We start from the raw sequence: 21,630 nt of genomic DNA, 5'->3' as shown, positions 1-21,630 counted from the left end.
ACCTTCAAGGAGATTAGTAAAAATAGAGAGAAGATTCACAAAATCCAAAGAAACTTGCCCAAGCCTTGTGTTACTGCTCTGATACCATGAAAATAGGTGATTTGGGGAGAAAATAGAAGAAAAAATGGATTTATGGAAGAGAGGCAGCTTAGTTGCTTTGGAATTCGAGCCAGAAAGGCCCTTCCTGCTTCTTTATAATGAGGGTTTAAGTGAAATTTTACAATAGGACAAAAATGCCCCTCAATACTCAAAATTACATATCTCCTAAAATACATATCTAAATTGAATGAAAATTTAACTAGAGATAAAATAAGACATTTTCTATCTAATAGCCATACTATAAAAGAAAAATGTAATATTGAAAATAGAAGAAATGACCAAAATACCCCTGAACTTGTATTTTAACACAGACTTGCAGTTGGACTTGTAAAAAATTGTCCATAAAGAGTCCTAGCAGGTGCTAGAAACCTCATTACAGTAGCCAATCTTTTCCACAATTCTGTTTGTAGTATTTTCAAATATCTAGGAGTGATGTTTCTTCTCTCATATATAGTCTGGGCAAACTAGGTCTCTTGGTGTCAATGGAGAGTTCCACGGGTGGTAGTGAATGTTTTTTATGAGAGATGGTGACTAGAACATTCAGGTAAGGGTAGAATGGAAGATGAAGGATTTGTAGCCAAAAGTAATGAAGACAGGAAGATTGAAGAATGAAGATATAAATTTTTTCTTTGCAAGTTGCAGCTACAAACTCTAGTTTGAAGGGGAGTGTGAAAGAGGTTGGTTTCATGTAGTCTAAGGTGTCTAGTGGAGGAGAAAGTCTCACAAGAGGAGAAAGTTCAAAGAAAAAGCTGGAATGAAAGAGGATATTTTCAAGAGGTTTCCTAGTTGTGTTTTATGTTTCTGATGTTAATTTAACAAGTTATGTTTGTGTGTAATGGGGCTTGGTAGTTTTACTTTTAGGTATGATTCTAACTATAAGAGATTATTTAAAAACGTTATGTAAGAGTGCCGATAACTCTCTCCTTACTTTAGGCATTACATGTTCTCTCCCTTTCCCTCTTTTCTCTCTCTCACAATTTCTTCTCTCCCTTGCGCTCTTGGTCTCTCATTTTTCACATGAGACTATTCTTAATAATTATCTTTCAATTTTTTCTTATTATGCATAAAGAAGATTTTATATATAAGATACCATGTCATATTCGTTCTTAAATCAATTTATTGCTGCTTCTTACTCTTACTTCTATAACTGGTGTTTTATGGGTACTTTATTATGAAGCTTTATAGATAGATCGTGGAAAACCATAATTTGACTAGCAATTATGTAAGCCTATTGGGTTATACATAGAAAAATAAATGTTTTTGGGAAGGTTTGTGAACATTTAGTACTCAATACAAGTATGTGGACAATTTCTTGAAATATCATATCCAAGATTCTTGAATGGGAGAAGTCCCACATTGAGAAATGTTAGGTTATAAGGTTGAGTAATAGGCTTTCTAAATGGTTAGTCATTTTGGGATAGAACCGGGTTTAATCCAACAGTGGTATTAGAGCAAGATGTTTGTTTGGGCTCAAACCAGAAACTAGCAATAGAGCACACAACACACACTTCTAATGGAGCATAATCTCAGTCTTGATTCATGCAGAAATCTTGCTCTAGTACAATTGTTGGATTAAGCCTGGTTGCCAATGCAAAATAACTTACCACTTAGGAGGTTTATTGCTCAACCTTATAAACCAAAAGTACTTAACACTTATCAATGTGAGAGTATTCCCACCGAACAATATTGTTCTCCACTCTTGCGTATTTTTCATTTGCTACTTGAAAATTATCTACTAATTTAGTAGTTAAATCTTTTTAATTTCCTTGTTTCTGCCACTGTAGGAACTAATTGCTGAAAGTAATATTGATATTCTATTGGTAATATGTGTGGGACTTTTTAATCTCATTTTCATGTTGCAACTGTGAAGGAAGCAAACAAAGAATTGGTTATAGTTTACAATCTTCATTTTTCTGAGGGAGACAAGATAGCCCTTTCACTTGAACGTCCAATTCATAATATTCATTTAGACAAGGTATATTGTTGTCATCTTTGTGTCTTTTTACTTCTTATATATCAGAACTTACTAGTCCATGCAAGGGGTTGCCTCTTCTAAATTTTGTTTCCATTGCTCTTGGGTTCGAAAAAAAAATTTCACTTTCTCAAAAAAAATAAAATAAAATAAAATCAGTACTTACTTGTCCATGCAACATATTTACCACGAATGTGACAACTGTTTGTTCTTGTCAGGGGAGATTAATTGACTTGATAATTACTCATGACAAGCTTTGGATACTTAAAGAGGATGGATCATTGTTGTATGATTTATTTCAAACAGATGCTAATAAGTAAGTGTTGTTTTAGACATTCTCCCCACATTACTTGTATTTGGTCCCATGATTCCTGATCTGCCAATTTTGTGGTTGATGCTTTTGTTATGCAGAGAGCCTCCCTCCAATCCCTTGATGTTTGGGGTGGGCTTCCCTAGTTTGTTGTTTTGTTTCTTTGGTTAATAAAATTATCACTTCCTCAAAAAAAAAAAGTGTTGTTTTCTCTTACAATAGCGATCTGCAGCCATGTTCTGTTGCCAAAATATTAACTTTTCACTTTTTCGATCTTTGTGGCTATTTCAACCGTGTCTTTGTAGATGGTGCTACTAAGGTGATTGCTTATGGCCCTTGAAAGCCTACAACCCAGATGCTTTGTTTTCTTTTTCCTAAGGCAAATTTTGGTGATAAACAGTCACATTCTATATTGCTTATGCAAATGGACTTTTCATTTTATCATGATGAACTTCCTGTTGTTTAGGCCTTTGTTTTACTCACTACAAGAGGGTCGCCTCTAACTTTAGTTCACATGATTGATCATATCTAAAACATGGTTTTCTGACCTGGCAGATTGACTTGGCCAAGTTGCAAGTTGATCCAGATTTCAACGGGTCAAGGGGTCAGACTTATCCCTTCTATTTTGCTTGAGTTCCCTCTGACTTGCTCCAAGTTCAACTCTGGACTCGAGTTGAAGCGACCTGACATGGCCTTCAAAACCTGGGTTGAGTCCCCATCCCGGGCTGAGGGGCTCAGACTTGCCCCTTCTGTTTTACATGAGTTCCCTTTGACTCACCCCGAATCCAGCTATGGACTCAGGTTGAGGTCATGACACGACCGTCAAAACCTGGGTCAGGTCCCTATCCCGGGTTCACGGGGTAAGACTTGCCCCTTCTGTTTTATATGAGTCCCCTTTGACTCACTCCAAGTCCAGGTATGGACTTATGTTCTAATCTTATACCACCCTAGGTATGCTATATAGGATGACATCCTACTCTGGTTGCTTATGCTATCTCTTGCAGTACTTTCTAGTGAGGATTAATTTATGGATTATCTTTTTTATGGTTGTGCTGTTCGGATCACTTGAATTAATTACGTCTAATGAAAAGAAAACTCTTTGAGTTGATATGTCAAGTAAGATAGAAGAGCCTTTCACTCTTAAAGGAAATCAAAGAGGCTGTTTAGAGAATTCCTAAAGACAGGGCCCCTGGGCCAGATGGATTTACTGCTGAATTCTATAAAGCTGGATGGAATTTTTTAAATGATGACAACTGAAAGTCTTCCAGGACTTCTATGAGAAATGTCTACTGTTGCGGACCATGGGATCCTCATTCATTGCTCTAATCCCTAAGAAGGAAGGTACCCTCTCTCCTAAAGACTTCAGACCGATAAGACTTAGTTTCCAATTACTATAAATTCTTATCAAGGGCTTGCGACTAGATTGCAGAGAGCATTGTCAAGGGTGGTATGTGAAAGTCAGTGAACATTCTTAAAAGGGCGGCAAATTAGATGCAGCAATTGCAATGTATGAGTTGATCACTTGTATAAAAAGTAGGGACTGCAGGGATTCATATTGAAGCTTGTAAAAGAGTGAACTTTAGGACTTTGGAGAAGGAAAGAGAGGAAGAGAAAAGAGAAAGAAATCAGAGTTTTGGAATGACTATGTGTGGGGGTCGAGTTTGACCCTAGTGCTTTCATAGAGTTCTGAAAAACAATAACAAAAATGCCCCTAGTCACTTAAAAACACTTAAACCCTTATATCTCCTTACATATTTATTCAAATTACATGTAAATTGTACTAGAGATAAAATTAAATATAGAGCATAGGATAGTGTTGCTGCTGGACGTTGTAGGAAGTGTAACATGATGAAATTGCCTTTTAGTAGATTTTTTAACACTCCCCTTCAAGTTGGAGCTTATATATACATAAGGTCCAACTTGCTGCAGAATACATTGAATTCATGTTTGCTCAGTGCTTTAGTAAACATGTCTCCAATCTGATCATCAAACCATGTAGGGGTGATGCTTCATTTTTATCACAACGTCTCAAATGAAGTGACAATCAACTTCAATATGTTTTGTTCGTTCATGAAACACTGGGTTTCCTGCAATAAATATGGTTGCTTCATTGTCACAATATATAGTGATTGGCCCCTCCTGTTGTAGTTTCAACTCTCTGACCATAGATCTCATCCACATCATTTCACTGACTGTATGAGCCATGACCCTATACTCAGCTTCAACATTGGAATGAGCTACAATATTTAGCTTACTCTTCCAGATAATCAGATTATGTCCTAGAAAGATGCAATAGCCAGTAGTAGATTTCTGGTCAAGCTTAGACCCAACATAGTCAACATCTGAGGAGATCTCTATCTTCATGTGATTATGAGGCATAAAGAACAATCCGTTTCCAAGTGCCCCTTTTAGATATCTCAAGATCCGGTGAGCAACTTCTAGATGAACCTTGCAAGGGCACTCCATGAACTGACTAACAATGTTCACAACAAATGATATATTGAGACGAGTGACAGTAGCAAATATGAGTTTTCCAACCAGTCGGCATTACATTGTGTTATCACGAAGTTCATCACTCTATTCATCATGAAGGTCATGCCCAACCTCTATAGGAGTTTCCACAGGCTTTCCACCCAATAGTCCCTACTCATGTAGGATGTCTGTGACATATTTCCTTTGAGTCAGGATTAGACTTGCCTTGCTTCTAGCTACTTTAATACTTAGAAATTTTTTTAGGGACCCTAGGTCCTTAGTCTGACATTGCTATGCTAGACGGGCTTTTACCTTCTCAATGCCTTGTAAATCACTGCTAGATGGAATGATGTCTTCAACATATACAAGAATTACCACACTACTTTGCGGCCTGCTCAAAGCCAATAGTGAATGGTCACGGTAGCTCCTGACAAATCCAATCAACGTAACCACTTGACTAAACTTCGAAACCATACTTGGGGACTTTTTTTGAGACCGGATATGGCTTTCTTTAGTGGGCATGCTTTGTCATTCTCTCACTGAGCAACATACCCAAAAGGTTGCTCCATATAGACTTCTTCAACTATTGACCATCCCTTGTATTTTTCTCTCTACCAAGCGAGCCTTGTATTGTTCAACATAGCCATCTGGTTTATACTTCATAGTGTATACCCATTTGCAACTCACAATTGTAGCATCAACAAGCAGGTCACACGACTGCTAGGTGCCTTATCCAGTAATGCTGCCATCTCAACATCCATTGCTTTCTTCCACTGAGGGGAGGAAAAAGCATCCTGCATAGACGGAGGAGCAATACAGGAGGACAAGGACAAGGTGAACTCTTTGTTCCGGTCAGGAATAGAATCAAACGACACAGAGTGAGACAAGGGATAACGAGTACCTTTTCGTAGAGCAATGGGAAAGTGTAGGTCACTTACCTCAGGATCAATAGATAGGTGGGGTTCTTGGTCCAACGATAGAGAGGGAACTGTTTCATCTTTAGTAGCTTCCCATTTGTGATATACGTGTAGTGGCTTCTCTACAGTAGCATTAGGAAGTGGACTAGGAATATCATCCACAGGAATTGGGGCCACAACATTAGACATAAAAATTGGTGGAGACACATCAATGGAAGATGAAGAGAAGAAAGGAGTATCCTAAAAAAAGTCACATCAACAGAAACATATGTTTTCTTAGTATATTGGTAGTAGCACTTATATCCTTTCTGTGTACGTGAGTAGCCCAAAAAGACACTTTATAGCCTGAGGTGACAACTTGTCTCAAGAGGAACCAAATACATGTGCAAAACAAACACATCCGAATACCCGAGGGGACACCCGAAAAAAGGTGACTGATCGTAATAATACCTAGATAGGAATTTTTCCATTGATAACTGAGGAAGGCATTCTATTAATGAGGAACAAGTAGTTAGGACAGCATCGCCCCAATATGATTTGGATACATGTATATGGAGAAATATAGTACGATCCTCTTCTAATAGATGACGGTTTTTACGTTCAGTAATGCCACTTTGTTTTGGTGTAAAAACACATGAGGATTGGTGTACAATACCATGATCTTTACAAAATAAGTCAAACTTTTGATTCATAAATTCAAGACCATTGTCAATGCGAAGTACATGAGTAGAAGTATCGAACTGATTCTTTATTTCACTATGAAATTTTTTGAACACATCACATACTTCAGATTTCTCCCGTAGGAGATACACCCAAGTATATCGACTGAAATCATTAATAAAGGACAAAAAGTATTAGCACTGGACAAGGCCTCCAAACATCAGAATGAATAATATCAAATGAGTGATTGCTTCGGGATTGACTTGTAGGAAAGGATGTTCGACGATGCTTGTCCAACTGACACGAGTCACATTGGAAGGATAGACTTGAAGGAAATGAAGGAAATAGTTGAATCAACTTTGAAGGAGAGGAGTGACCTAAGTGTAGATGCCATTGTAGAGGAGAAACCGTAGAGTGCAATGCCTGTTGAGAATTTTGTTAATCGCTCTCCACAGTATAGTCCACCTGTCTCACCTGATTCGCTGAACCAATCATCCTCGTCGTCGTAAGATCCTTAAAAACACAGTGTGAAGGATAAGAGGTCACAGAGGTGTTCATAGATTTAGTGAGTTGACTTACTGATAATAAGTTGAGAGGGAATTTAGGAACAAATAAGACCGATCGTGGTGACATAAATAGATGGAATCAATGTACCCATTCCTCGTATTGGAGAAATGGATCCATCAGCCAAGGTGACAATGTACCCATTCCTCGTATTGGAGTAATGGATCCATCTGTCAAGGTGACTTATTTAATAGAATTTGGTTTTTTCAAATCAGGTAACAAGGTGGACATACTTGACATGTGAGTTGATGCTTCTGAATCAAGGACCCAAGTGGAAGATGGGTGCACATGAAGGGCAGACGTACCTAAATTGGCCAATGTACCTATAGGAGTGGAAGGTTGAGTCATGGATGCTGAAGAGGAGGCAACAGTCAATTGTGCCATTAGCTGAATCAATTGTTGCATTTCATCAAAGGAGCCTGTTACAACTTATACTGGAGGCTCAATGGATGATTTAGTACTCTCATGAACAAGAGAGTTGGCCCATGCCAAGGGAGGCTCATGCAGGTCCCCTCTAGTTTCATGTTGTTTTCTAGTTGTTTTTAATAAATTATCAATATTATAAAAAAAAAAAGTTGCCCATGCAGGTTTACCAAACTTCTCCTATCACGTTTCAAAGAAGTGGCTTGTATGACCACAATGAAAACATTTTCTATTTGGCTAGTATCACCTTTGCCTTTTCCTCTTCCCCGAAGCCGCACAAGTGGAGAAAATCCTTCATCAGGAGAAGCCAAGTGGAGACATGAGCGCTGATAGATTCAGCAAGAATGACTGCGCTGGTTGATTTGTGCTGGAACATCCATCTGTTTCTCTCCTTCTAGAGGGACCAGGGGATGAATCCCACGCAGCAGGAAAGGAGCTGCTTGCACATCGTTTGCCAACCAGGTACCCAGGAGAGAATGGATCATGGAGGGGAGGTCATGAGTTGCGCATGGTTGGATGCCAGTCCTTTGGATTAAGTTGGACCAATTCTGTTTCTTTCCTAAAGAAGATATTGACTTGACATACAGTAGACATTGACCATACTAATCTATCCTTTTGAGCAATTAGGGTTGTTGTGTGGTAAATTTAAAAATTTGCAGCAAATCATTCAAAAAAAAAAAAAGTCGTAGTGTTAATTTTTCAAACAAAAAAGTTGTAGCATTTAGCATCACCTTTCACTTAGGATTGTATCAGTGGTGGGGAAACTTGCCAGACCAACTGGAAATATTATTTATGTTTCATAGAAGATATTATCTGGTTTTCAATATTTTATATGTTTTAATTTCATATAATTTTTTATACACCTCATTTCAAAAAACAGATTCATATAATTCTTTCTTATGTCTTTTGCCTCAGTTTTTTCTTTTTGACATCCTTCGATATTTGACTAATAAAACGTCAAACCTAATTTTTTTTAACATTCAATATCTCTTGTTAGGGTATATGTGTCGGGTTATGGTTTGCAAGAAACCTTTGTTGCTGATCAGCTATTTCAAGCTCCTGAACATGCTTCAGATGATCTGCTATGGGCAAGCTCTTCAGTGTTTTCCTCTATAAAGGTATCAAGATGTACCTTACTGTATTGCATTTTCAGACTGAACAAATTTTCTGGTGCTTGTTATTTTTTCTTCAAATCATCAGTTTTAACCAATTTATTTAGTAAAAGATTGTGCAACTTCTATATTTTTACTGTGACATGACCCAATAGTCCAGAAACTACTGTTGCTTTGAAAGACAGGGGTGTCCCTGGGTTTTTTACTGAGAACTCCTCGCTAAGGAGGCAAAGTGGAACTTCTAGCTAAAGTGGGGAGCTTGTTAATAACCTGACTTATCCTTTTTAGTTATTGGGCAGAGGATGTGTTTTGTGAAGAGACTGGTAGTTTAACTTGTTGACTTCTGTGTGGAGGAGAATATTTTGTTCCTTGTTTTCGGAGATTAACAAATAATTAAGTGGAAAAAGAAAGGGGAGGAATTGAGTTTCGTCCCATTTTGTAGGAAGAATTCTGGATCGTAGGCAAAATTTGTTCTCTAGTTTCATTTTATTTGTTCACTGAAAGTTACCTATAAACAAATGGGTCCGATGCTTATTATGTAAAATATAAAGTTTATTTTTAATAATTTTTATTCACAGACTTTTTTTTGTTTTGAGAAAGATGAATTCATTAAACCAGAAACAAAAACAAAATTAGGTAGACCTCCCCCTTACATGCGGAGCATGGGACCATCTGCAACAGAATTTGCAGATCAGGGAACATGGGACCAAAAACAGGTAATATGAGGGAGAATGTCCAAAATGGAGTAGTAAGCATCCCAGTGACGCCATGCTGGGGGAGAGGGAGAGGAGAACCATCCGATGATCACCGCAAAGTCTCCCTCAACGTGGAGCGGCCCAAAGAAATGCTTGCGAAAGATGATGAAGCCTCTGAGGAGGGCTTGAAGCTCAGCAACAGTGGAGTCTGTGATGCCCATAGGATCAGAATAGGACAAAAGATGGGTACCGTCTGAGTCATGGAAGGCCCCACCATCACCAGCCAAACCAGGGTTGCCGAGGGAACTGCCATCAAAATTCATCTTGATGTAGACCAAATCAGGGGGTCGCCATTCCGGCATTTCTGGAGGCTTCGAAGGGACTCCCAACTAGGCAATGGTGCTCCAATTTTCCCTAAGTGAGAGCTTAGAGATAGCAGAGAACTCCTCCCTGGAGTGAAGCCTAGCAGAGATGTGGTCTATAATAGAGGAGATGACCCAGTCACGAGGGAGATGCTTGGCGTTAAAGCGCCTGTTGTTGCATTCAATCTAGATGCCCCAAGGGATGAAAGCAACGCAGACAGAGATGGTCGGCCTCCCCAATTTACCGAGGGGGATCCCAAGAAGCAAACGCCTAATTGAGAGAATGTCCTCTGGTAGGCAAAGTTGGATACCAAACTGGCAGAGGATGCTCATCCAAACAGACCATGAATAAGGGCATGTAGCAAATAGGTGTCGAGAGGTCTCCTCCTCAAAGCCTCATAGGGGGCAAGAGGTGCATATTGTGAGATTGTCATGGCGATGAAGGTTGACAATGGTGAGGATTTTGTTGAGCCCAACACTCCAAAGGAAGAACTTTATCTTCAGGGGAGCGAAGAGATGCCAAATAAACTCCACCTCATGCTTGGGGGTATCTGAGGTCTAACCCTTGATGAGGGGAGTAGGTGGATGAGACCGAGAAAATGCCACTCGCCTCTGGCCACCAAATCATCAAGTCCTCCAAAGAGTCATGGGGTCTAGAGTCGGAAATCACCTCAAGGAGCCGAGAGGCAAGCAGGGCATCCACATCATCCAATCCCCGATGCAGTCGGAGATCCCAATTACCCAGACTCTAGGCATCCGCAACCGACATACCACATTGCGTGGATGCCCGACAAATACTGCCAAATGAGCTCTTCAGATGCCCAAAGCTAACCCATCAGTCTTCCCAGAAGTGGATCGAGTGACCATTTCTAATGAAAACGAATGCCCGAGTGGAACAACGGAAGGAGATGAATGACAACTCTCCAAATTGGAGATAGAGTAGCTCTACTCCCCCAGAGGTCCACCAGATCTCATGTCGATTGAGCTTGTTGAAGAGCAAATATGGAAGAGTCTTACATGACTCTCACAATAAAAAGTCTTACAGAGCCAAACTTATTATGAAAGGAGGTCTCATAGAAGAGTTTTAGTTTAAAAGTGTTTTAGTTAGGGGTGACATCGAGCCGAGCTAAGCCTGAATTTCCCTATGATCGAGCCGATTTTACATAAAATTGGGCATGACCTCTACTTAAAATTGGGCATAAGGGTGGCATTGAATCGAGCTGAGCACGAACCTTCCTATGTTCGAGCCGAGTTTGATTTAAATATTTTGAACCCAATCTCGAGCCGACCCTAGCCACAAGCCTAAAATTGTAATCAAGCTCGGGCCTAATAATTTTAACCAAGTTTGAGCCTAATAATTTTAACCGAGTTCGAGCTTCAACCTACATTTAATACTCTGCATAAAATATATGTCAAATAAATTATATATAAAATTATGTGTATATTTTAAAAAAAGAATGATAGGGGAGGTTCGGGATTGAATCTCGATAATGGATTAGAACGCACCAATATTAATCTTTTTTACCCCAAATGTTGTCTAGCTTATTTTGTAATTTCTGAATCTGGCCATAAAATTTACTATGGCCTCCTTAGTGCCCCTGGTTAAAAATTTATATTCTAGGGAAAATTAGAAATGTTTTTCCTAGGATACATACTTCCAAAAAAACCTTTAAATAAAAGCCTATTACTATTAGTGACTTACTAGAAACTTACAAGAAATATTTTAAAATTTTCTTAGGAAAGTTAGATGGACCTCTTATTGCCTCTTCCAGGGAAATAAATAAAAATTAATAATCAATCTAATATATTACTCTACTTATCGATAAATTTTTAATCAAATAAAATGTCAAACACAAAATTGTTATAAAAATTGCCTCATGCTAAAAGTATTACAACATGAACTGTCAAATACTTATTCAAAAATTTTCTATATGGTTTTCTAGCCCATCTTGGCAGGAAAATCTTACTTAAACAATTATATGATTTTTTTAATAAGAATTTCCAATAAGAAAAATGTTTCCAAAAAACATGAGGCACTAATAGTCCCTAGAAACGTATTTCTACTAAAAATGTCTTTTCAAAATTTCTTGAAAAAACCACTATTAGTCCCTAGAAACGTATTTCTACTAAAAGGTCTTTTCAATTTCTTCAAGAGCAATGAGGAAGGGACAGCCGGAGTTCATGAAAGAGTTTTTTTTTTTTTTTGTCATTCTACAACCACATATTTGTCTCATCAGATTACAGCATGATAGGCTACTTGTCAGAACCTTTTAGTTCAAGTTTCATCTAATTCTGATTTGTATTCTGTGAGTTATAAGAGTTTTTGTAAGTAGGTGCAATTTTGTCCAACTATGTAAAATTCACTTAAGTGAAAAGATAAGAGGGCTTGAATTTTTTGAGCCCTCAATCCAATGCAGCATAATGCTGCTTCTCTGTCCACTCTTTTCTTCTCAATTTCTCTCTTTCTTCTTCTTAAAAATTCTCTCAAGTTTATCATTTTTCACTAATTTAAACAACACTTCTGATTTACATTTGTTAAGGCATTTTCCTATTTGACACGTTAAAGTGTTCATATTACTTCCTATTTGATGGCTGAGCCGGTTTTGGCTATCACTATGGAATAGGAACACAATTTTGATTCTAATAGTGCCAAATTATGGAAAATGATTGAAATCGGTTTTGATTTAGTAATCTATCTCTAGGCCATCTTATTGCAACCTATTTCTTGCAAAGCCATGGACTCTTATAGTCTCCTTGTTGACTGGAGATTATTTGTCAGTCACTGAAACGAAGGTGGAGAAAGTGAAATGATGGAGGAAGGGAGCTCAAATCCTACTTGTATCTAGATTGCTAACTAATTCAAGACCATAGATGTTGTTGAGATAAGTTTATATCTAGATTGCTAACTCAAATTGGTCAGCAGTTTGCATTTCCCTCGTGATTTCGTTATTTAAAAGTTTTGTCTAAAATTTTCGTATTGTTAGACATTTAAATTTTCTATTATTTTTAACCACTTACCTCAAGGAGTAATATTGCAGGATCAAATTGTTCCATTTATATCCTCTATTTTCCTCCGTAGACTGCTCCATCCCGGTGTTTGTCAACGTGCTGCATTGCGTGCAACATTACAGGATCACTCTAAGCACTTAACAGATTCTGAGTTTCAATCTCTCTCTATTACTGCTTTGAAAAGGGAAATTTTTTCTGTCATTGAAAATGAGGTATTAAATGTTCCTGGCCTTCAATTATTTCCTTCTCTTTGTCCACTGACACTTATACCTGTCTTTTGGTGTTCTGAAATAACTATTATGATAAGAGAAAGCTATTAATTTAGTTATATCAAATCTGTTATTTATCACGGTCAAGCAATCATGTGGATGGTAACAACTTTCTTTTGCAACAGGGGATTACAGAGAATCCAGTTTCAGTGTTTTATTACTGGAAAAATATTTGCAGTCAATATTTTCACTATTGGTGTCAAAACAACATACCCTACAGTTTGTTTCTTGACCATTCAACGGAAGCTGTTGGTCTGATAAGGAAGAATTCAATATCTCTCTTCCGTAATTTGGAAGATATTGAACTACTTATATATGGTAAGTTTGAATGTGTTCATATAGTTTGTTGATATTGTAATATACCTTCTGCCAGGGAGGAATTAAATAACCACTATTGGCTCTCTGTCTGGGCATGGATAATTGATTGTAGAAAGTGGTTTTGGGGCCATGGATGAAGAACAGGGTTGAGAGGGAGAATATTTAATGGCCCTGAAAGGGAGAGGTTATAGAAATCCACCTGACAAACCCTGCTTCATGGTATTGTCTGTATATAACATAGTTATTTCAGTGTGTATATGCTTTCGATGTGTTTAGCTTTTGTATTCATGTTAGGATTACAAAATTTACCCTTTAGTCGAGCAGAAAATCCAGCATCATTTAAAAAAAAAAAAAGAATGGATGTGGTTGCTTGTAGGAAATCCACCTTTGCTTGGGACAAGGAGTACAATAAGGGAGGACTGAAAATGGATCTGAAAGCAGAGATGATGTGGATGGGCCAGTTTCTGTGTCAAAAAAAGTGGAACGGGTTTTGTTAAAGAATAGTCCCACATGGATTAGTGAGTACAAAGATTTTGAGTTTATTAGTTGAGAAAGAGGTTTCTTAAGTTAGCTAGTCATTTTGGGATGGACCTTGGACCCAACTTTACATGGTATCAGAGCAGTTACTTATATGTGGGCCTACACCTAAACTATCCACTTGTAGAGCCATAAAAGAGGGCCTACACCTAAACTATCCACTTGTAGAGCTTCAAAAGAGGGCCTACACCTAAAATTATCCACTTGTAGAACTACAAAAGAGGGCCTACACTTAAATTATCCACTTGTAGAGCCATAAAAGAGGGCGGGTCTACATGTGAGGGGGAGTGTTGAAGAATAGTCTCACATGGATTAGTGAGTACAAATATCTTGGGTTTATTAGTCGAGAAAGAGGTTTCCTAAGTTGGCTAGTCATTTTGGGATGGGCCTTGGCCCTAACTTTACAGGTTTCATATGGTTTTTCATATTCTGTTTCATTCCAAACTTCGCATGAAAATGCACCACGAAAGTTTCCTTATGCGTAATTCACAAAGGTCTTTCTGTGCATTGACTCATCAAGCAGTACAAAATTATTGAAGTTTCTTACAGTGGCTATTGATCATTTCAACCATTGAAATTTTAGAAATATTATATATTCTTCCCTTTCAAGCAATTCAATTTTGTGCATCTACATTTTCCTGTTCAACTGTCTTTATAATTTCTGGCATAACAGTCTTGCTTGATTGTCTTTCACATTGGTCGTAGGTCATGATTGCTTATGTTTAATCAGAGACTTCATTAGAAAAAAATTGGTGATACCTAATTCTTGCCATTTCCAAACTTCTTTTCAGGTTACTTCGATGAATCTGGCAATTTTGCAGATTTGGGGTTTCCTCTGCCAGATTTCAGTCATGATTGTGAAATTCTTCTTGAACTGTTGAGATGCATTAGTGGCATCAATCATCACTTGGGAAGATCTGCTGCCATAATTTATTATGAAGCGCTTGCGAATCCACAGATGATCTCATCTCAAGATATTATCCCTTGTTTACTTAAGATTCTGGATGTGGGATATAGTGCTTCTGTTCTGGCCTCCCACCGAGCACAATCTGGAGTTGATGTTGCTCGGGAGAAAGAAAGATTAGATAACAAAAACCAGAGGAAATTCTCTGTAGAAATGTTGATTTCTCTTCTTAGTTTGCGTGACAAAGCCACTTCTTGGGGTAGAGTATTAGACATTCTAGAAAAGTTTCTGAAGCATCTTGTTCCTTGTGAAAGTGTTCAAAAGTCTGATCTGGGAACTTTCTTTAGTATGAATAGCTTATTACTGGTTCAGGCAACCTGTCAGGTTGCAAGAGTAATGCTGGAATCAGCTTTCGACATATTTCTGCTGCTTGTCTATCTTATCAACAGTAGTGGTCAGGTATTTATAAACTGTGATTTGGTAGATTTAATTTTGTCCGTCTGTCTCTTGACCAATTTGGTTCAAATCATAGAACAAAAGTTTTATTTTGGAGGGATATTGGATTGCCGAATCAGAGAACTATTGATGCTCTTTTCCAATTTCTGTTGGTTATTTAACATAATTTTTTGTATATTTGAGATATCTACCAATTCAACACTTTCTTCATGTTCATTTGATGGGTACAGCTCCTCATCGATCACAAAGACATCTCCAGAGTACAGCTTCAGTTAATTCCGATGACTCAGAAAATACTGATTCAGTGGCTTATTGTTCACTTGTTGGCAACAACACCCTCTGAGTCACCAATTTTGGAAGATTTTAGCTTTCAGCTATCAGCTTTGCACATAGGTAGGTTTGTCCTCATCAAATTTATTGTCATTGTAGTCTTCCCTCTAAAAGAATGAAGACTTTTGGTTGCTCCTAATTTATGCTTCTCTTGCCATCCATGTTGTGTGCTTCTTTGACTTATCATTAGGAAACTCCTGATGAACACTGTTTCAGATCCCACTTTCATGAAGATTTTATACCAGAAGTTGTTCCTTTGGTTCCTTCTAAGTTTGTTTTCTACCAGCACTATGAGCATGTATCAAAATATGGCCTATTTGGTTAAGGTTCAACCTGGTTCAACTGGGTTTACTGACTAGTTAAACTTTTATGTTATCTTTAATTAAAATTAAAGATATTTTACATTCATATATTCCTATAAACAGTAGTACAGGTTGGTGTAGCTTGTTGTTATTGTTCTTTGCCGTTTCTTCCTTTGAAATTTTTGTGGTTGACTTAAAGAAAAACATTATACTAGAAGATTTGATCCGTCTGGTGGCATTTGATTGGTTTTCAGGTTTAAATGAACATTCCAGTTCACCTGTCCTGGTTTGTCAGACAGGTTCAGTTTGGTTCTAACAACTATAATTTTTCTACATTGTTGATACTTTGCTCTGGTGCAGATATTATGGAAATATTTCTTCCTAGTCAGGTCTTACATATTGCTTACATTTTGGAAACAAATCTCTAGCTACTTTTTTTTTTTATATGACAAATGATGTATAAACTATGACATAGCCATTTTGAACTAGATTGTCTTTGCTTCAGTTATCCATGTTGCTTTGGGTTTGGAGAAGTTTTATGCTTGTTAATTGGGAAGATGCCTCATAACTTCAACTATTCATTGTGTTGGGAATTACCCCATTGTTAATATGGTATCAGAGCTTCCATGAAATTCAGGACCTTTCTTCTGTTGTAGGTCTCATGTTTGTGGATCGGCTAATGGGCTTGCTGAATCATTAGCCAAAGAAGTGGTCTCCCTCCAATCCCTCATTGTTAGGGACCCCCCTTGATGTATCTGCCGCCGTTTGGCTTTTAAATATAATGTCCTTTTTCAAATATAAAAATAAAAAATATTGGTATCAAACCTAATCCAAGCCTGAACCTATATTCTTATGTGGCTTGTGTTTGTGTTCTCTGCTGCTTGTGTGTGTATTTTCTTCCCGTCCTTGGCCTGGTTGTCCATGTCATTCTGGATATGAGGGGAAGTGTTAGTCTGCAAAAGGTTTTAACATTCTATGGTTGTACCTTTGCATATATCTTAGGTTACTTGTTTGAAAGCGAGAACTCTTCATGCATTGCTTTGGCTTGGTTTTGGAAGGGGCCTCCTAAACTCGGATAGTCAACTTGGGAGGAAGTTGACTGAAATATTGGGTGGAAATATTCTTTAGCTTGTACCGGAAATTGTTATATTCCCTGATGAACTGTTATGAAAAGCAGTAGCATGCCGAATGTTGTATTCAAACATTTAGTGGCAAGAAATTAACAATCTATAGTAACAATATCATCAGGGAATTTAGTTAAATGTTCTAACTGGTTATAGCAACTTTGTGTCATGCTTTGGTCTAGTTTCCTTCCTTCATTCAAAGTGCTTTGTTTGTTTATTTGAAGTGCTTTGTTCATTCATATAAATTTCTTTACATCATCCTTTAATGTAATATTATTCCAGTATTTGTCTTTAATTCCTTAACATTGTTTGGGTTCACTTACATATGCTGTTTATGGTTTTTAGATAACAGCAGTGACAAACGATCATGGAATAAAATGCTAGGAAGATACGACTTTATGTTGGCGTGTATACTCTTGCTAAAGTTTCCTGCCTTAGACGAAGACAAGGAGTGCCTTTCCTCAAAATCTTTTCCTAACCCAGACAATTTTGTCAGTTTAGTCCGAAACTTTAGCAGCTGGATTGTATGGGGCAGAAAAGGTGAAGAATCTCAGGCTTCCTTTTATCACCATCTGGACCTTGCCACAGTCTTACTTGGGTATCACCAATATGAAGCCGTTGAGGTTTGTTTCATGGATTTTTGTTTTGTTTTCATACTTCTATTTTTAAACATGTAGCTAAAACTTTTTCGTCTTTATGTCCCAAGAATCTTCTTGTTCTTACTGAAGCGCATTCACGCAAGGAAAAGGTATCCCAAAGTGTTCAGAGTGTTGATGGTGAATGGAGTGCATGCCTTCATCTCTTGGGATTTTGCCTCCTTCTTCAGGCTCAAGGTAGATTACCTGGAGTTGCTAGAGAACAAAAAATTCGTGAGGCTGTTCGCTGTTTCTTCAGGTACACTTTTTATTCAAAATACCTTTAAGAAAGAGCATATGTCAAAATCTGTCTGTGGTTATTCTAGGTGTTTGTCTTTGTGATTGACACGTTAGAGAATTAAAAAAAGAAATCACAATTGACTTTGACCATAAAAGGAATATTCACAGAATACAAATGGAACTTGGATAACCAACTTAGGGGTGTCTTGGTTTTGTTCTGGTTGAGCTAAGGGCTTCCTGGTTTTTTCCTTAATCTAAACCTGGTGTTAGGGTAGCCCAAGCTTAGCAGTTACCTGTAACTTTGACAGGTCAGCTGTCTACCCATGGCTGACCTGTTTAAGAATATTAAATGAGAGAAGAACTGATTTATATTTACAAAAAGTCATGAACAAAAAACTTAAATAAATCATATGCAAACTTTTTAAAGCTTTTAAAAATTTTAAGGATTCGTTCAAATAATGCACCATTCATGAGTAAAGCATCAAAATATTCAATTGAATCAGTCTTCTAGTGTGATGTATTTTACGGTGGATCCTCAAAATTGAAGTCATCTAATGCATTTGTTTTCAACTAGATACGAGCAATGATCAGTAATGACTATATTATCATCATATGCCAAATTAACAGGATTTTCAATTCAGGGCTGCGTCTGGAGAAGGTGCTCACCAAGCTTTGCATAGTTTGGCTTTCCAAACTGGCTTGCCTTATCCTGCTCTGAGCTCTGTAGCAGCATGGAAGCTTCATTACTACCAGTGGGGAATGCAGCTATTTGAGCAGTACAATATGAGTGAAGCTGCTTGTCAATTTGCCATTGCGGCATTGGAACAAGTTGATGAAGTTATTGGAGATTCTCTTCTTGAACCAGCAACTGATGTTAGAGGACGACTTTGGGCTAACATTTTCAAGTTCACTTTAGATCTTAATAACTACAAAGATGCATATTGTGCTATAATTTCGAATCCAGATGAAGAGAGTAAAAATATCTGCCTGAGGCGATTCTTGATTGTACTGTGCGAACGTGGGGCCCTCAAGGTTTTTTTTTTTTTTCTGAAATGAAGGCTGTCTTTTTTTTCCATATATATATATATATATATATAATCTTTTTATATGTGGGTTGGCCATTTGGCTCAGTGGCCACAGGGAGGGGCCGGGAGTACACTTTACTGTGAGGTGGTTGGTTCCAGTTTCACCAGGGTATTCAGTTCAACATTCAAAGAAATGATTTTTTAATTAAATAATTCATCTATTTTGTTTTTAGGTCCTTTGTGATGGAGAGCTTCCATTTGTTGGATTGGTGGACAAAGTGGAGAAGGAACTTGTCTGGAAGGTATGCTAGCTGCCAAAGAACCAGAATGAATGCAATTTTTTTTTTTTTTATTGTTGAAAATGATTTCTATCTAGATTGTCCTTCTAGTTTCTCCAATTTTAAGCATCATCTGTATTTTTTGATTGATTTCTTGCAGGCAGAGCGTTCAGAAATTACCGCTAACCCAAACCCTTATAAGCTACTTTATGCTTTTGAGATGCATCGGAATAACTGGCGAAAAGCAGCTACTTATATGTATCAGTATTCTGTTCGATTAAGAAAGGAAGCGACATTAAAAGAGCGTCAACTTTCTTTGGTTCTGCAAGAGAGAATTAATGGGCTATCTGCAGCTATAAATGCCCTACATCTTGTTCATCCTGCTTATACTTGGATTGATGAAAATTCCACCTGCCCTGATCAACACTCGCCTAATAAAAAAGCAAGAACAGCTGAAATGACATGTTAGTGTTTAAATTTTTGTCCACTGTTATCGTGTATTCCTCATCACTAGTTGCCTTGATTTTATATATATTTTTTTTTTTTAAATGATTTTTTTTATACTTGACTATTGCCTTTTCCAACAACTAAGTTAATGAAGTAAATTACGTAAATATTTAAAAGTAATTATGTAAATAGGTAATGTTTCAAATGTGGTTGTGATGATGTTATATTTTGTAGCTGTAGCTGGTGATAATCCAGAGTTGAGGAAGGTACAGAGTTGCATTGATATTCAACAACTTGAAAATGAATATGTGCTAACATCTGCACATTATTTGCTTGTGTTATCAAATGTGAAGCCAGCATTTGCAGGTTTGTTGTTTTTCTTGGACTAACTCTTCTTTTCTGCATTCATGCTTATGTATTTACTTTATTTTGTAATCAGGATTTTTTTTTTTTTTTTTAATCTATAGGGTTAATTTTGAGAAAATTTAAGTCACCATGAATGAGTGAATGAATGAGTGCACTAATGAGAGAGCTTCAAGACATTCAAGACTAAAACCCAAGAGAGAGAGTGCCAAGGCACTTCTTCGTTTCATTTTGGATCTTGATTTCCTTGTTTGATTTTGCCTTGATCTTATTCCTTTGATTTGAGTAATTTGAGATAATTTGCATAACATCCTCGAGTTGGATATAGTGGGGGACCCGCATGTGAGAGATTGAATATATTGAATTCTCTAGAACCATGCACAAGGACGTCCTCTTTTGAGTGGATGAGCTGGATATCACCTTTGCATGGGTGATTTGTCTCCTCTTATGCCAACTTTGAATGAACATGGTCTTTCTTTGTAGTGAAGGGCTTTAGTGTAGCTTGGAATAATCCATCTTCTTGTACTTGTCTTTTTATGTTCATATTTCTATCCTGCTTTTCATTCCCCCTCAAACTGAAGTGAGAGGTTGACCAAACATTCAGCTTGGTGATAAATTGTCGAAGCTGGTTGGAAGAGAGCGGTTTGGTGAAAATGTCTATAAGCTGGTTGATAGAAGGAATATGACGAGCTTGAAGACATCACATTGTAACTTTATAGGGAACAAAATGATAATCTATGCCAATATGTTTACTGTGAGATTGAAAAATAAGGTTGTGAGCCAAATAAATAGCACTCAAATTATCACATGGAAGAGATGGAGGTCGAGTTGAGTATATGTGCAAATCTTTTAAATAATACGGAAGCAAGTGATTTCAGCATATGTAGAAGCCATGGTTTTGTGTTCGGCTTGAGTAGTGGAGCAAGATATTGTGGGTTATTTTTTTGCGGACCAAGAGACAAGGTTGGGTCCTAAGAAGACTGTATAACCAGTGGTAGATAGCCTTGTTATTGGGTAACAACCTCAATCTGCATCGAAAAAGGCAAGGATATCTAGTGATGATGGTTTTGAAAATACTTGAGTCATAGTCTATGGTACTTTTAAGATATCAAAGAATCTTTTCACTAGTGTAACATGAAAAGTAGTGGGGGAGTGCATATGTTGGGCTACAATATGACGAAGTAAGATATATCAAGTCATGTTAATGTTAAATATTGAAGGGCTCCTATAAGACTTCTACAGTGAGTATGGTTAGAGTAAGGGGAACTTTGAAAATCAAGTTTTGTGTTGGTAGTAAGAGGAGTTGTAACAGGTGTACAAGATTCCATATCTGCTTGAGTTAATATATCTTTTAGGTATTGAGTTTGATAAAGAAAAAGATTGCTGAGACTTTTACATACTTGAATGTTGAAGAAAATATCTAGAGGTCCTAGACTTTTTACAGAGAAAGTATCACCTAGTGCTGTATCAAAAGTTTGAAAAAGTGAGGGTTATTCCCAATGAGAATAATGTCATCCACATAAAGAAACATGTATAGATGGTTAGATGAAGAATGATAAAAAAATAGTGAGGGATTCACTTTATTGATTTGAAAACCAAAGCGAAGTAGGAAGTTGCTAAATTTAGCATGCCAAGCACGAGGGGCTTGTTTGAAGCCTTAGATAGCTTTTTTGAGCCTACATACATGGTCTGGAAGCATGCACAATAAAGCATAAAAAATTCACACACCACAATAGTTGACACCAAATGTTTTGTTATTGATGTTCCCCTATTGGTGTACACCGGCCACGAACCCGTGTTTGGGAAA

General features: G+C 37.4%; 1 protein-coding gene across 4 annotated transcripts in view; it reads left to right on the top strand.

Annotated features, from left to right (window-relative positions):
* Nucleotides 1-21,630, top strand: part of LOC137953135 (nuclear pore complex protein NUP160) — a 78,844-nt gene that overhangs the window by 49,796 nt on the left and 7,418 nt on the right. For 3 of the 4 annotated variants that reach the window (XR_011112345.1, XM_068800371.1, XM_068800373.1), the window contains 13 exons: nucleotides 1,970-2,074; nucleotides 2,290-2,387; nucleotides 8,415-8,535; nucleotides 12,625-12,807; nucleotides 12,990-13,182; nucleotides 14,511-15,082; nucleotides 15,310-15,472; nucleotides 17,181-17,458; nucleotides 17,542-17,729; nucleotides 18,352-18,742; nucleotides 18,969-19,037; nucleotides 19,174-19,477; nucleotides 19,695-19,826. Coding sequence is in view for 3 of the 4 variants with exons in the window: in XM_068800371.1 (XP_068656472.1) it covers nucleotides 1,970-2,074; nucleotides 2,290-2,387; nucleotides 8,415-8,535; nucleotides 12,625-12,807; nucleotides 12,990-13,182; nucleotides 14,511-15,082; nucleotides 15,310-15,472; nucleotides 17,181-17,458; nucleotides 17,542-17,729; nucleotides 18,352-18,742; nucleotides 18,969-19,037; nucleotides 19,174-19,477; nucleotides 19,695-19,826 (2,797 nt within the window). In the remaining variant the exon portion in view is untranslated. The remainder of the gene's footprint in view (nucleotides 1-1,969; nucleotides 2,075-2,289; nucleotides 2,388-8,414; nucleotides 8,536-12,624; nucleotides 12,808-12,989; nucleotides 13,183-14,510; nucleotides 15,083-15,309; nucleotides 15,473-17,180; nucleotides 17,459-17,541; nucleotides 17,730-18,351; nucleotides 18,743-18,968; nucleotides 19,038-19,173; nucleotides 19,478-19,694; nucleotides 19,827-21,630) is intronic. The other variant, XM_068800372.1, reaches the window with a different exon arrangement.

Source organism: Aristolochia californica, unplaced genomic scaffold, assembly GCF_029961685.1.
Source record: "Aristolochia californica isolate CCGP_79_NKW_82.1479 unplaced genomic scaffold, dmAriCali1.0.hap1 SCAF_16, whole genome shotgun sequence".
Classification (NCBI taxonomy): domain Eukaryota; kingdom Viridiplantae; phylum Streptophyta; class Magnoliopsida; order Piperales; family Aristolochiaceae; genus Aristolochia; species Aristolochia californica.
The sequence above is the reverse complement of the archived record's forward strand: the minus strand, read 5'-3'. Positions and strand labels throughout refer to the sequence as shown.